The following is a 17,060-nucleotide window of genomic DNA, read 5'->3' as shown; positions in this document are numbered from 1 at the left end:
AAATGCTTATAATTATTTGAATTTTAAAGTATCATATAATACAGAATATACCAGTGTTCAATGACAACAACACTAAACCTAAATTATAAAGCTAAATAATCAATGTTTTATTGTTTACTAGTTTGCTAGTAAACATTACAATAAATGAATGTTTTGAAAGATAAGCAATAACAAACAAACAGAAAAACCAGATAAGACCAGAAACATAATTCAGGAACAATAATTTAGTAAAATGTGTCAAAACATTGGCAACGGTTTATACAAATTCTTTATTTAATAACAATTTTCCTATTTAACCACACCAAGTACCAGCAGGTGTATTTAAGAAGATAACCATTAAGAAAATCCTGTTGCAGCCAGTTGATTAAGTTGATCTTTGACTTGTATACATATAACTATCTGTTTCACAATTCTCAAATAATACATATTTAGGCAGCTTGCACTATGTTATAAAAATTTAAATTCATTACATGCCAATAGTAGAGAATTCAAGAATTAGGTGCTAGAATTCACTAAACTAAAAGTGAAAATAGACTTACCAGTAACACTGCGTAATGAACAATCCAACCACATTTTCATGGCACCTTTAACTGTGGAGACCAGAATGTCTGAAAACGTTTGGGAGGCATAGATTGCGATGAAATCTAACAAAACCCGAACAAATTCTATTTTATGTGAGACTCAAATTATGGATTGTGCATGAGTACGCTTGTCATGAAAATGTGGTACTTCTTGGCATAATCTGTGTATTTGCATGGTCTGACAGAAGTGGCTAAGAAGTTGGAGAAAACAGACTTTAATGCGATTCTCCATTCAACGAGGCTTCTCCCCTGGGCGAGGACGACCTGGACACGCCCCGCTCCGTGTTGTCGGAGCTGGAGCCACTCTGGCTGTGCTGATCTGCGGACGCCGCACTGGACGCTGGCGGCGACTTCGTTTTCTCCTTAAAGTCTGTAATAATGACTGTCAGATCCCCAACGGTGACTTCCAGGTGCTGGGCGCTACTCCGATCCACATTTTTCAATCTGGGCCTATATACAACAGATGATGAAATTTTATTTTACTTTATTATTTATTTATTTATTTTTAAGGTTTATCTTTAGTTCATTTATGCATCCAAGAACTGGGATGTGGGCCAGAGGTGCAGGGCGGGGGGGGGGGGTTTGGGGGCGAGGGGTGTGTGAAAGGATCCACCAGAGACAGAGTGGGGAGCAGAACAGGCAGATCTACTGAAATTCACTGCTGAGAGGAGCAGCAGACGAGACAGGAGAGGTCTGCTGTGTCCTATGTGGGTCGGCTCCCTGGCCGGGTATCGAACTCAGGCCCTACTGGTGACAGCGCTGAGACTCAACCCCTAGATCACCAGGGAGGCCCTGATGATGGAATTTTAAACTGGTTTTTCTCTTTCCAACGTTCTGAGCATAGTGCAAATTAGAATTTAGGTAAAAACAGAAAGAAAACCTCGATGTTTAGAGCTTGAGATCTGTATGTACCTGGCTACACAAAAACATAATTGTCTCAAATCATTAGCAAACAAATTGATCATTCATGAATCTTCATTATAACAACAAACTATGATAATCTGGAAGCAATGGTCTCTCTGTGTTTTTACAGGTTTATGATAGTTTTATATAAAGCTTATCAATTACATTAAAATAAGTGTTTCAGAATGAGTAGGAAGCATTGCATGCCAGATGAGGCAGAGGTCACAGCACAGTCACTCCACCAAGGTGTGCAGGTAACAGCATCATGGCCTGTTCTGCCTGGACTCGTGACCATTTTGATTAAACCGTATGTTAAATATTTACTAACAATAAACCCCTATGCAAATACCTGTTCAGTATTGTGTTCAGTATTGATAAGTACTGTCCTTATGAATAAAAACAAAATAGTTCAAACACGACATGTCTCTTAAGTAAAAAACAAAACAGAAAGCATCCTTACATTTAAGTTTCTATTTATATCTGTGGACTCTTCTTTAATTTCTAAACTAGCTTTCAAACTCCGAAAAGCACCTTAATGACACTATAATACAGGAGATGCAGTCTTTTACTTCCACATTGCATACATCAGTGTTAAAAGAGAATATATTAAATGATCACAAAACACTCTTCAAATTTACCTGGTTTTCTTGTGACTGTTCTTTTTGCTAGTTGTTTCCTTTTCACTTTTTTCTTTGTCTACTTTATCTTTTTTCTCTTTCTTTGACTGTGTAGGGGGCACAAACTGCTGAGTAACTTGCTGCGCAACCAACTGGGACACAGGCCGAGGTTTCCTGTGTGCATGTTAAAAAGAGAGGCGTTTTTACGATTATGACTTAAGGATATCTATTCTTTATGAGAGAAAAGTTTAAATTATGATAATAGATACACACTATGACTTTCAAGAAAAAATTTCCCCCATGTCTGTGTGTGCGCGCAAGTGCAAATTCTCTTTTCTATCCAACAAAAAAAAATAGAATGAACTCTAATGACATCTAAAGTTACAGCCCTTTTCACTTCATTTGACCATCACTTTAATGGCCAACCTGAATATAATCACTACTTGAATCATCTTGAAAATTATTAAAAATGTATACCAAACAGAATGCTCACAGGGAAATGCACATATAAATAAACATGTATTTAAAAACTAAACCTTAATGTTTATACTGAAATAGCATTTATATTTATTGCCCCCTCCCTCAGAGAAGGAAATATCTAACCATCTGTGACAATGGCTTTGTGTTCTCTCCTTTAAATCTTCTGTATATTTATTTAAGAAATATTTATGGAGTGTCAAAACATCTCACTCCTTATTGCTCAAATCCTTGAGGTTTATGTCTCTAGCCACAATCTCACCAGGCTTTTTTGGACCTTGGAGATCTGTCCAGACCTTTAAGACATGCTTGCTCACTTAAAAAGTATTTACTGGAGACCTACTGCACAATGAGATACAGGTAAAGGCACCTGGCTTCACCACTGGTCAAGGATCAAGGGTCCCTTCAATCTTATAGTAGAACTTGAGTCAACTGAGGCCCAAAGTTCTTAAAACGAGAAAGAAGACTACAAAAGGAGAAGGAATGGGAGAGGAAAAGGGAGGGAGAATAAAATAGAAATACATTTTAACAGACGGGCTAAAAACAATAGTAGTTTTATCACCTGGAGAATCCTGACCCTGTTTTGGTTTGTAGAGTTTAAAAAAAAAATCTTATTTTCTGGGTCCTTCACAGCAAGACAAAATAGAAAACCATGAAAAAATATTGCTCAGTTTACAACTCAAAACTGCAAGGAGGAATCCTTTGAAGGAGGAAATAAGAAACAGCATATAAAACAAATTTCAGGAGATGATGATTTTCCATCTGGATAATGAAGATATCCAATTAAGATGTCCAATACCTAATTTTAAAAGGAGGACTAACTTAGAAAGCAGAATTATGGCTGCAGATTGTGTTAAAGGTGTAAATTAAGAGTTACACACATGAAAATGATCGTGAATGCAAGGCAATTAATAAAGGAGCTTGGGAAGGGAAATCACTTTTTTTTTGATGGCAGAAAATTTTAATACAAGACGCAAGGCTTGTCATTGTGGTACTGAACTCTTCTTCTCTCCCATTCTTTTTATCACAGTCATGTTGTTTTACAATGCTGCATGTGATTCAGAGGCCTTGAACACCCCCCACCCCCACCCAGGCACCCACCGTCCTCCACCATGGTCTACTGTGCCTGAAACAGGAATATAGGACGCAGCTCTCTGTCCCGCCAAATAAGCTCTCCCATGTCCTTTATGGACCCTCTGGACTTAACAAACTCTTTTCTTACATTCCCAGGGAAAAGAACATCACCAGGAAGTCACATCTGACCTGCTGAGCACCAGCTGATGGTAAAGCAGTGGCATCCACCCAGACAGACCCCAGAGGCTACTGTCACAAGGGTGGACATTCGGGCCCCCCCCCACTCCCCTTCTACTCCCTTGTAACTGGATACACACCCCTGGCCTCTGCCCAAGAGCAGGCCAGGGGACCTGCGTCTGTTGCCCTGCCCTGCTCTGCTCAATTCCCCAACATATTAAACTACTTTCCTTCTCCTCAAACTGTTTCCTTTTATTGGCCAAGGGAAACCTGAGACCAGCATTGGGTATCTTGCCCTCTCTACTTTGCTCTCCCCTCAACCCTCTGGGAGCCTCAATTCTACAATCAGATTTCTAGGATTTTTAATTGACTTCGTTTTAGCTGACCCTTTGTTTTGTGTCTCTATATTCCACATAGAAGAAAAGGGTTAAAGCAGTGGTTCTCAGATGTAAGACAGCTCAGACTTAAGGTATAAGGATCACCTGGAAAGCTTGCTTAGCTTGCTCAGCCCTACTCCCAAAAGTTTCTGATTCAGCAGGCCTTGGGGCTAGAGCCCCAAAATTTGCATTTCTACTTAGTTTCCAAGTTATGCTAATGCTTCTGGTTAGGTGACCAGACTTTGCAAAGAAGCTTGAAATACAGTATACATTACTGGTACTATTGCAGCATAAAATTTAAGGAGAGCAGGGAGTGGTAGAGAATGAAAAACTAAAAGTCTAGGCAGATAGGAAAAGGCCTGACAGTGGAATGCTGGGTAGATGGATTTACCCTTCAAACACTGAATGTCAATAAGGCTATTGAGACTTGAATTTTACAAAGATTACTGGCAGCAATCCTAGGGGCAGAGGGACTAGAGGCAGGGAAACTGTTAGGAAGCTACTTTAATAGACCAAGCAAAACCAAAAAGGAATAGAGTTAAGAAAGTAGCAGTGAGACTGCTTAAGACAGGCTGAAGCTGCAGAATCAAGGGGACATTGTGACTAATTAGATGTGCCTGTCTCACTTCTCAACCAACAGAGACTCCTTCAGCACAAAAAACAGAAATCACTCAGGTAGTCAATATCCTACGGGTAGAATCAAAGAAAATACAGGGTCTTAGATGTTGGTAAGGGCTACGAGAAAAACGAGAAACTTAGGAAGTGTTGGGGAAGGACTTGTAATTTTATTTTGTTTCCTCTTCTAGACCCCAAGACTTCTGCACAAAGAAAGGAATGCTACAGCTTTAAGCACCAATGTATAAATAGCACTTAGCACAGCAATGAAAAAATACTAGGTACTTAATGCAGCTTTACTGAAGAAGAAAAAAAAAAAGAATAAAATCAAGTTTCATAATGATGGAAAATGTACTTTTTTAAAGAAAAGGACTACTGTCTCTAAGGTTAGTCATTGGCCATGATCAAGATCAACTAATACACAAGTAAGAAGCAGAGAAGGAGCAGCAAGAATTAGTATCTCTTAGTCATGTTGGAATATGAAAAGAGAAAGAAAGCTGAAAGGAGTAAAAGGGTAGAGAAGAAAATATTTGTTTAGACTAGCGTCTAGTTAGTGAGTCACCTAAAATTGAGAGTCACCCCAAGACATGAAATGCAATTGCGGGGTAGTCACCAGTTTGTCTCTCCAGTATGGGTCTACAGACCAACCTCTTCCATACAAAAGGAGGACTAACAACTTCCTTTGTTACATTCTGTAATGTCATTCCCTCCATTCCAAAATTTAATGCAAAATGAATTTCCAAAAATGTTAGTGACTTAAATTGAATTATAATAAAATTACAAACATTAAAATAAATTTACATTTCTTTGAACCTAGAGTTAGAAACCTGGTATTTCCAGCAATCAATCAATAAATGTTGTTTAGCAGCCATTATCTGCTAAATTAATATACTTTATAGTTGCTTTTATTTAGCACTGCTGTTAGGTAAAATTGGATATTTTTCTAAGTTTTTCTGGATTTATTAATGATCTCAGTACCCCAGTGCTGTTTTTCCCATCAAAGTGTAAATAATCTCAACCACGGACAATTCAACCATGGATTATTCAACCATGGAGATTACAGAATATAACATTATGCTCTGAGGTTAGGTGCAAGTGTTTTTATAACATGATCCACCTCCAGCATCTCCCTCCCAGTTGGAACCTGCCAATTACTTGACAGTGTTCCTCAACCCCTCATTCCTGCTCTGAGTCAGCAAGAGATAGTCCTAATTCCCCAAATTTTGCGACTATGCAAACTGTTGCCAGGTCTCTTTCATATTTAACAAATTTTATGCCTCCATAATCTTCCTAGAATCACTTTCCCTTTTTATATAGCACAGCAATTCGAAAATGAAAGCATTAGAGCACAAACCCTGAGCTTGAGTTAAATAATTTATTTTCAAATGGATTATGAATCCTTCTAAGGATTCTACTCTTAGTGCTAAAATGCTCAGTAAATGTACCCTCTCATACAAAGCAAAATTACTGCAGAAGAAGCAATTAGGTAAACTGGTCAAATGAGAGAGAGTAGAATCAGGAGAAAGCAGGAAGACTACTACCACTTCACACTAGAAACATGGTCCTAACACTGATCATGATGGACCCCAGAGTGTGATCAGGGTTACAGAAATGAAACAGTTATGTCAACAACATTGCAGAAGAATAAAAAAAAAGCCTGATATTTTTTGTGGATGAGTGGGATAAAGAATTTCCCCCTAAGGGAGTAAAGAGGATGTGGGGGGATGTGTTATGGACTGAATGCTTGTCTCTCCAAAATTCACACATTGAAGTCCCTGCCTCCCAATTATGGTATTTTTGTTATAGTAGTTCAACTAGACTAAGACAGGCAGGTCAAAAAAGCAAGAATGGGACTATTTTAAACAGGAGAGCTGAGGACCCAGGTGCTAGCGATGTTTGGTTTGGAGATTCTACAAAATATGAGTAGTGGTCTGGTAAGTAGGTGTGCAATCTTTGTATCTAGTGTTATCTGTTGATTTTGTTACTTTTTAATCACCAAATTTTCTGTAGTGGTTATCTCCTATCTTTAAAATGTTAATTCTGGGGGCCTCCTTGGTGGCTCAGGGGTTAAGCTCTATCAGCTATCCCCAGCCACTCTGGCCTGAGTTCCATCCCTGGCCAAGTTGCTGATCCACATGGCACAGAAGACCTCTCCTGTCTTGCCTGCTGCTCCCCTCAGCAGTGGATTTCAGTCAGACTGCCTGTTCTGCTCCCCACTCTGCCTCTGGGGAATTCTCTCTCTCACACACACACACAACACACACCCATACCCCCTGGACCTCTGGCTCAGACCCCAGTTCTTGTATGTATAAATAAATAAAAATAAATTTTTAACAAAAAATGCTGATTTCAATTCTTGAGTAGTTATGTCTCTTTTATCCTAAACTTTCTGCTAATTATATTCTCTTTCACTCTTATTCTTATTTTAATGATGATGGCTGATTTTCAAAGATAACAACCTTGGTTTTTTGTTTTAGGATTATTTAATTGATTTAACTTTGGGGAAAAGCACAAAATATACATATATATCACATAGCCTAATTATTTTTTAAAGATTTGTTTATTTATACATAGTGGGGTGTAGGTCAGAGGTATGGGGGTGAGAGGATTCACCAGAGACATAGTAGGGAGTAGAACAGGCAGATCCACTGAAATCCACTGTTGAGGGGAGCAGCAGACAAGACAAGAGAGGTTTGCTGCACCATGTGGGTTAGTTCCCTGGCCAGGGATCGAACTCACGCTACAGTGGCTGCCGATATCTTGATAGTGCTGAGACTTGAACCCCTGTGCCACCAGGGCGGCCCACACATAGCCTGATTATTAAAGTAAAATTCCTCACTGCTCTCTATGGGCTGAATGAGCTCTAAAGAGCCTCCACTGAAGGGAGGAGTAAAGTAACTTATGATGATCTTTCTGCCAATGTCCTAGAGTGGCTCACTTTCATTATGTCCGACTAGCACTTAAGTAAGCCCCCATGTCTCCAGGGATCTTTAGCAGGTTTTTTTTTTTTTTAAACTTTTTTTTTAATAGAGGCATGTTTTATTTATTTATTTGTTTGTTTGTTTGTTTTTGTTTTATACAAGCACTGGGTACAGTCAGAAGCACAGGAGGGTGAGAGAATTCACCAGAGCCAGAGCGGGGAGCAGAGCAGGCAGAAGGACTGAAGTACACTGCTGAGGGGAGCAGCGGGCGGCAGGAGAGGTCTGCGCGCCATGTGGGACCCTCCTCCGGTGGCCGGGGAGCAGCCGGGGATCGAACCGGCGCCGCAGAGGCCACGGGCAGCTTCGCAACCCAGCGCTCAACCGCTGCGCCACCGGGGAGGCCCTAGCAGGTTTAACTGTGATTTCACTCCTACTTAATACGAACAATCTGAAGGGCAGTAGGGATTTTTCAAGATGGTAGACTTACCTAAGAAAGTAAGTGACAGTGGATCATTTAGACTGTGTGCCTATTTATATAAAAAGCTTATCAGTTATGGTTTTGACATACAGCTATGATGCCAAACATTCTCTAATGAGGAGGATAAAAAGACCATCTAGCTTTTAAAATAAATATTGTTCCAACTGTTCTCTATTGTCTACATATTCACATAGGGCACGATTAGGCTATAAGCTGTGAAATACGGTATTCAAAAGTGTGGGAATCCCCATGTGTCCCTGTGTATCCTTCACAAATAGCCCAAATAAACTGTGTAAAGATTTGCAGGTCTGTTGACTTACTGTAACATAAGAAAAAGAGGAACGGGGCCTTCCTGGTGGCGCAGGCAGCTGAGTTCAGTGCTGTCAAGCTGTCCGGAGCCTCTGCAGCGCGGGTTCAATCCCGGCTGGCTGGGGAGATACCCACAAGGCTCGGCAGACCTCTCCTGCCTCGCCCACTGCTCCCCTCAGCAGTGTACTTCAGCCAGTCGCCTGATCTGTTTCCCACTCTGTCTCAGGTGAATCCTCTCACCCTCCCTCACATCTAGCCTGTACCCGGGTTCTTGCATGCATGAATAAATAAATCTTAAAAATAAAGAAAACAAAAAGAGGTACAATAAAAACCAAAAATAAAGAAAAAAATTAAAACAGAAAAAGAGAGAGGGGAGAGAAAGAAACAGAGAAAAAGACAGGGAAGGAAAGAGGGAAGGAGGGAGGGGGGAGGGAGGGAGGGAGGGAAGGAGGGGAACATTTCTATAACCAGGTAGTGGGTATCTAAAATTTATCAAAACAAACTCTTTTTAGGAACCATGTGACTTTTACAGTACGAAGCCAGTATTGGCGGACTTAGTGTACGCAGCTTCTAAGGATGTGCCTGCCCTCCACCCCCACTCACCCAATAAAAATTCTGTGTGGTAAATATTTCAGGAAAAATGCTTTAAGCTTGATCTACCCCATCACAATTTAGTTCTGTGAAAATGGGCAGACAAAACAAACAAATGAGCAAATAAATAAGCTATCAACAATTACTGATTCTTTTCTAAAAAAGGCAGCATTACTCATAACTCAGAAAAATCTGCTTCATGACACTCAAGTATTTGGCAAATTGAAGCAGTAATAAATCAAAATGAGTAAAAAAGGTTGAAATAAACCTGTACCAGTTGTGAATTGCTGATAAATTGCTAACAACAGTCTAAAAATCCAACCAAGAATATTTTATATCGAACCACCCTGTTTGACAAACTTATTGCATACATACGTCTGTCAGGCACTAGGTGAAGTGCTGGAGATTCACCAGGAAAACAGACACAGTTCAGGTCCTTAGCTTACTTAGCTCATTATATAGAGACCATACACAAGTAAATTAAGTAAAAAGAAAATTTTGTCAAAAACTAAAAGAAATGGAGTGCCTCCCCTGTGGTGCAGCAGGTTGAGCACAGCGCTGTGAAGCTGTCCACAGCCTCTGCAGTGTGTGTTCGATTCCCAGCCGGCCAGGGAGATTCCCACATGGCACAGCAGACTTCTCCTGTCGCATCTGCTGCTCCCCTCAGCAGTGCTTTCACTGTCTGCCTGTTTTGCTCCCCACTCTGTCTCTGGTGAATCCTCTTACCCTCCCAAGCCTCTAGCCTGTACCCCAGCTATTGTATAAATAAAAAATAATTCTTTAAAAAAAAACTAAAAAAAATGGAGAGAAAAAAGCCTTAATTGTAAACAGCATAGAAACAACTTCAGTTCTCTTTTAAATGGTCGATTCATGAGGAAAAAGTCATCTTATGAAACCATTTTAAAAGTATGTATCTTATACAAAATCAACACGCAAAAGTCAGTAGCCTTCCTATACACAAACAATAAATCTGAAGAAGAAATAAAAAAAAAATCCCTTTTATTATCAAAACAAAAAAAATCAAATACTTGGGAATAAATCAAACAAAAGAGGTAAAGGACCTATACAAAGAAAACTATAAAACACTGTTAAAAGAAATAGAAGAAGACACAAAGAAATGGAAAGACATCCCCTGCTCATGGATTGGAAGAATAAACATTATTAAAATGGCCATCCTTCCAAAAGCAATATACAGATTCAATGCCATTCCAATAAAAATTTCAATGTCATTCTTCAAAGAAATAGAACAATTATTGATGAAATTCATATGGAATCACCAAAAACCCCGAATAGCCAATGCTCTCCTGAAAAAAAAAGAAGGGAATGGAGGCATCACACTCTCAGACTTCAAACTATACTACAAAGCCATAATCATCAAAACTGCATGGTATTGGAACAATAACAGACACACAGACCAATGGAATCGAATAGAAAATCCAGATATAAACCCACAGATTTATGGTCAACTAATCTTTGACAAAGGAGCAAAGACTATGCATTGGAGCAAAGAAAGTTTGTTCAACAAATGGTGCTGGAAAACCCGGTCGCTACATGCAAAAGAATGAAGCTTGACTACTACCTCACACCATGCACAAAAACCATCTCAAAATGGATTAAAGAACTAGACATAAGACCTGAAACCATAAAATACATAGAAGGAAATATAGGCGAAACACTCCATGATATGCACATCAAAGACATCTTTACAGACACATCACCCAAAGCAGTGATAGTGAAGGCAAAGATAAACAGCTGGGACTACATCAAATTAAAGAGCTTCTGCACAGCAAAAGAGACAATAACAAAAACAAAGAGAAATCCCACCAACTAAGAGAACATTTTTGCACACAACACTAATGATAAAGGATTGATCACAAAAATCCACAAAAAGCTGATGAGACTCAACAACAACAAAGAAAATAATCCAGTCAAAAAATGGGCAGAAGAGCTAAAAAGACACTTCTCCAAAGAGGAAATGCAAATGGCCAACAGGCATATGAAAAAATGTTCAACATCACTTGTAATCAGGGAAATCAGGGATATCATCTTACACCAGTGAGAATGGCACATATTAAAAAAACTAGCAACAACAAATGTTGGCGAAGTTGTGGCGAAAAAGAAACTCTCCTGCACTGTTGGTGGGAGTGCAAACTGGTCCAGCCACTATGGAGAGCTGTGTGGAGATTTCTGGATCTACTAAACACAGAGCTTCCATATGATCCAGCAATTCCACTCCTAGGTATTTACCCAAAGGACACAGAAACATCAATTCCAAAGAGCACCTGCACCCCTATGTTTATAGCAGCACAATTTACAATAGCTAAGCTTTGGAAACAACCCAAATGCCCAAAAATAGATGACTGGATCAAGAAGATTTGGTACATATATACACATGGAATATTACTCAGCATTCAAAAAAGATAAACACATACAATTTGCAGCAACATGGATGGCGCTGGAAGGGATCATGCTCAGCGAAATAAGCCAGAAAGAAAAAGAAAAATACCAGATGGTCTCACTCATAGCAGGAATCTAGAAAACTTAAATAAGGGACCAGGAAAAAGAATAACTATAAGAAAGTAAAAATCAAAATCAAACAACTATGAACCAGAGACACTTTATGGGGGGTGGGGGGCGGGGAGGGGAGGGATTGGGGTCAAAATAAGGGGGTCAAAATTGTATGGGGGGGCCTCCCCGGTGGCGCAGCGGTTGAGCGCTGGGTTGCGAAGCTGCCCGCAGCCTCTGCAACGCCGGTTCGATCCCCGGCTGCTCCCCGGCCACCGGAGGAGGGACCCACATAGCGCGCAGACCTCTCCTGCCGCCCGCTGCTCCCCTCAGCAGTGTACTTCGGTCCTTCTGCCTGCTCTGCTCCCCGCTCTGGTTCTGGTGAGTTCTCTCACCCTCCCGCGCTTCTGACTGTACCCAGTGGTTGTATAAATTAAATAAATAAATAAATCTTAAAAAAAAAATTGTATGGGGAATATAAAAATAAAATTTATAATTAAACAAAGTATGTATCTTAGGTCATTTTATGAATTTATAGGAATAGAAATAAAGGCACAATGAATAACAAACATTTTAGTAACTATTTAAAATGTAGAAAACCCGTATTTTTATTCCATAATAGCTTGGCTTTGAAGGTATAAGACCTGAAATACACAAAGCTTTTTTAATGTTACCAACATATCACTGGTTATCAGTCTTAATCCTAGGAACATGTCTATCTTTTTATTTATTTATTTATGCATACAAGAACTAGGTTACAGGCCAGAGGTGTGGGAGGTGAGAGGACACACCAGAGACAGAGTGGGGAACAGGCAGACTGACTGAAATACACCATTAAGGGTTGCTGCGGGCAAGTCAGGTCTGCTGTGCCATGTGGGTGTATCTCCCTGGCAGGGGATTGAACTCATGCCATGGTGGCTGCAGATAGCTTCATAGGTTGCATCTTAACCCCCTGCAACACCAGAGAGACCCCATATCTATCTTATAACTATTGGTATCCAGTTTTCTAATAATCTCCAGTAGATATGGCTTTTCTTTACTTTCTACTTCTTGCACTTGCATCGTTAAAAATCTCCACTTTGAAAACCTCGACAGCTCATAATCCTTTGAAGAGATTCACTGCCCCAAAATTACCATTGTCATTTTTAGACTAGGTATGGATGCCCACCCTTCAATATCTGTCAACTTATGAATCATATCAAGTAAATTTTGTTGCCAAGTATCACAGAAGATGAAAGAAATGATGACATGCCCTTATAACAAAACAAGATGGCTCAACTTCATTGTCAGAAAATACTGCATGATAAAATTCCTTTTGTTTAATGAAAACTCATGTGAGAAGCCATATTTTCTTCTATCCTTAAAAATATATTGTTCACTCAACCCAAATGCCCAAAAATAGATGACTGGATCAAGAAGATGTGGTACACATACACCATGGAATATTACTCAGCATTCAAAAAAGATAAACACATGCAATTTGCAGCAACATGGATGGAGCTGCAAGGGATCATGCTGAGCAAAATAAGCCAGAAAGAAAAAGAAAAATACCGGATGGTCTCACTCATAACAGGAATCTAGGAAACCTAAATAAGGGACCAGGAAAAAGAATAACTATAAGAAAGAAAAAAATCAAAATCAACAAACAGCTATGAACCAGAGACACACTTTGGGGGGGGGGGGAGGAGGGGTGGGGGTCATAATCAGGGGGTTGCAATTGTATGGGGAATATAAAAATTAAAAAAAATTTTAAATATATATTGTTCACTTATGTCTAAGCAGCACTATTTACAACAGCCAAGATATGGAAACAACACAAATGCCCCAAAACAGATGAATGGATCAAAAAAGTTGACTTATAATTACACAATGCAATACTACTAAACAATCAAAAAAAACATACTCATGTCATTTGCAGCAACATGGATGGAGCTGGAGGGGATTATGCTAAGCGTAGTAAGCAGAAGAAAAAAGATAAATATCAGATGGTTTTACTTATATGCGGAAGAGAAACCAAATAAAAGGTCAAGAAAAAGACAAAACTTGCAAGCTGACCAAAGATCTGAGGCATCCAGCAAGGAAGGAAGAGGGAAGGCTTAACTGGGGAATATGGTGACAGATTACGGGTGCTGTGGTGGCAGGAGAACTATGGGGTCTACACCTGAGGGAAGAAACCAACTACTGTAAAAAATGAACAATGATGGGGCCTCCCCGGTGCCGCAGTGGATTGAGCTTCGCACTGTGAAGCTGTCCGCAGCCTCTGCAATGAGGGTTCGATTGCTGGCTGTCCAGGGAGATTCCCACATGGCGAGGCAGACTTCTCCTGCCTCACCCGCTTCTTCCATCTGTCTGTTCCGCTCCCCCCTCTGTCTCTGGTGGGTTCTCTCACCCTCCCGCACCTCTGGCCTGTACCCCAGTTCTTGTATAAATAAATAAATCTTTAAATGATGTAAGCAAAATATGTGTGTGTGTGTGTGCTGTTGACTTAATAATTCTTGAATTTGTAAAAAAAATTAATCTACGTTATCATGTACAGACTCGGGGAGAGCTGCGACACCATGCCACCTACAAAGGGTTAACAGGGTGCAGGGGTGTAACTGGCCCTATGTGAGCTCCCGCTACTTCTTCTCATCAAGCCCTCTGAAGAGCATTCTCCCTGTCCAATGTCTTCCACTCCAGGGCTTTCTGAGGAAGGTCTTATTTGACAGATGTTTTTATGATGGAGAATCAAAAATAAAGGAAGCTAGAGAGTAACTGCTATCAGGGATTTTATTTTGTTGTGGTTTGGAAAGGTTTAAGGAGTATAGCTTGAGAGCAAAACCACTATGTGAAGGCACAGGTGGAAGAGGGAAAATGGTGATTTAAAAACGGATGCTGGGCTTATGTCTTCTCACCATGTTTGAGAAATATGAATAAAGGATGTGCTATCTTATTTTAAAGTTATAAAAAAAATAAATCTGCAAAAGTAATTCATTTTAGTGATCTGGTGGGCATGTTAGTATTGGGCACATAGAATAAATTTATATACTATTATTTGTATTACTTTATGTTTTTTATGTCCTACTTTTTTAAATGGCCAAATACTTTTAAAATAAAGGTACATCCAATAAGTAACTGAGGAACCCCCGCAGCACTTCTGCAGAGCTGTGGTCTTCCACAGTCCCCTGAAAGGCTGAGCTCTACTCCCCCCACCAGAACCAAATCCCCACATGGAAAAAGACCACAACTTGACCGCTTTTGTGCACCCAGCACAAAAGTTTACATGTTTTAGATGCCAATAAACATCTCTCGATACCAACAATCACCATAAACACAGCTTTTCATTAATCACGTGAGGGTTGATTTGAAGGTATCCACTTTCACTTTCAGGGATTCACTTTCTTGAAAAATTGCTGATGCCACCTTGCCTTTGATGTATTCACACTTAGTTTTCATGCAAATGGAATGAAGGGTTTAATGTACATTTCTGCATTCTATGAAAAGTGACTTCTAAATCAAAGGACAAGTGTCCATTCCAGGAAGCATGCCCGTCTCCAAATAATGAACTAAATTTGGTAAAACCAGCATCATTTGATTTAGCAGCAAATTTAAATATTCCCTATAGTAATGATATCCAAATGGATTTTGTTATAATTTTTTGCAAGAGAATCATCCAGCTGGCACAGGAATGAAGAGCGCGGCTCTCTCTCTGTCCCACCAGATAAGCTCTCCCATGTCCTTTATGGACCCTCTGGGCTTAACAAACCCTTTTCTTACATTCCCAGGGTAAAGAGCATCACCAGGAAGTCACATCTGACCCACTGAGCACCAGCTGATGGCAGAGCCACAGCAGACGCTGCTGTCACAAGGGTGGACATGGGGGCCCCGCCCACTCCCCCTTCTACTCTCTGGTAACTGGATACATGCATCTGGCCTCTGCCCAAGAGTGGGACAGGGGTCTTTCAGTCTCAATTTGAGACAAATTAAATGACTTTCCTTCTTCTCAACCTGTGTTTCCTTTACTGGCCAAAGGAAACCGAGACATGCATTGGGTAACACTAACACCTTGCAAGGAATATCAATACATAAAACAGAAAAAACCTAACTTCCACATGAAGTTGCTATGGATGCCCCATAGCTCAGTGCTCACCCTAGTGTCTCCCATGACCCAAGCTGTGGCTATGAGGAACAGATCTGAAAAATGCTGATTCAAGATAAAAACACCTTATCAACTAAATTTACACCTCAGGCTCCATGCACTCTTTCTTCTTGTAACAAGCCAAAGTGTGCTTAGAGGATGCAAGGGATACCACTCACCATTTCAAGAATCTGTGCAGAATATTCTGAATAGTTTTTACCCCAAGGTTGGTACATTTTAATTTTTAACCTCAAACACTTCTCTAGAAGCCCAGAACACAATTTTCCCTAAATTCTGGGGAAGTGGTGGCAGGGAAGATTTGATTTCTTGGCAAGTACTAAGGTCGTCCTTAGTAATAAACACAGACAAAACAGATGACTACATTAGCATTATAAAAACTAGGTTAGAGTGTTCAGTAATTAAACTCCCTCTGAAATGTAGAAAACTCCCTCAAATCATTAATAAACATCACAGCTCACTTAATTTGAAAGACAAAAGACACCCCAGCACTACAAACAGGTCATCTTCAACTGTTCCTTCCTCTTAGCTAAATAAACTAAGTCCTTTCAATTTTTTTACATTATTTTATTTTTTTTTTTTTGCATAGAACTGGGCTGTAGGCCAAAGGTGGGGGAAGAGAGGGATGGGGTGAGAGGATTCCCCAGAGACAGAGTGGGGAGAACAGTCAGACTGATGGAAATTCACTGCTGCGGGGAGCAGCAGGTGAGACAGGAGAGGTTTGCTGTGCCCTATGTGGGTCAGCTCCCTGGCTGGGGATTGAACTCAGGGCATAGCTGAGACTTAACCACTAAGCCACCTTAGGGAGGTCCCTTTTTTATTATTACTAGTAGTCTCCCCTCCCTTTCCCCAGCACTCTCCTAGCCTAACACAGAGCAGCCTTCTACATCACCTACTTGACTCCTTGCCTTCTCCCCTCCAAAGCAAGGTTACTTTTCCTTATGCTCATTTAACAAACCAATTATTCTGCAATTGTTTTCAAATATCTGTTTCCAGCAACAAGGGTGGGGCCCTAAACAAAAATTATTTTTATAGCGAGCTGTTTTATAAAGGGGTAGGCAGGATTCTCACTGCAGAGAAAACGGAAGCTATTGATTAAAGTGTCCCTAAGCTCCACCATGCCTGTACACTCTCCCTGGCCAAGCCACACTTCTTTTACAGCCCTGCTTCTCCCTGTACACTGGACCCCTTCTCCAGGCTAGCACTGCCCTGAGACTGACCTCCTTTCTTTCCTGCTCCAACATTCCTTCTCTACTAGGTTACTGCTGTCAGCAAACACACACATTATGATAGCTCATTA

The 17,060-nt window shown here is 40.3% G+C and overlaps 1 protein-coding gene across 1 annotated transcript in view; it reads right to left on the bottom strand.

Annotated features, from left to right (window-relative positions):
* Nucleotides 1-760: 760 nt before the first annotated feature.
* Nucleotides 761-17,060, bottom strand: part of LOC311185017 (YY1-associated factor 2) — an 81,186-nt gene continuing 64,886 nt past the window's right edge. The window contains exons 3-4 of the mRNA XM_084255368.1: nucleotides 2,123-2,275; nucleotides 761-1,031 (exon numbers count right to left, since the gene is read on the bottom strand). Coding sequence (XP_084111494.1) covers nucleotides 797-1,031; nucleotides 2,123-2,275 — 388 coding nt within the window. The 3' untranslated portion in view covers nucleotides 761-796. The remainder of the gene's footprint in view (nucleotides 1,032-2,122; nucleotides 2,276-17,060) is intronic.

Source organism: Talpa europaea, assembly GCF_964194135.1.
Source record: "Talpa europaea genome assembly, chromosome: 15".
Classification (NCBI taxonomy): domain Eukaryota; kingdom Metazoa; phylum Chordata; class Mammalia; order Eulipotyphla; family Talpidae; genus Talpa; species Talpa europaea.
Note: the sequence above shows the minus strand (reverse complement) of the source record. Positions and strands in the feature narration are given on the sequence as shown.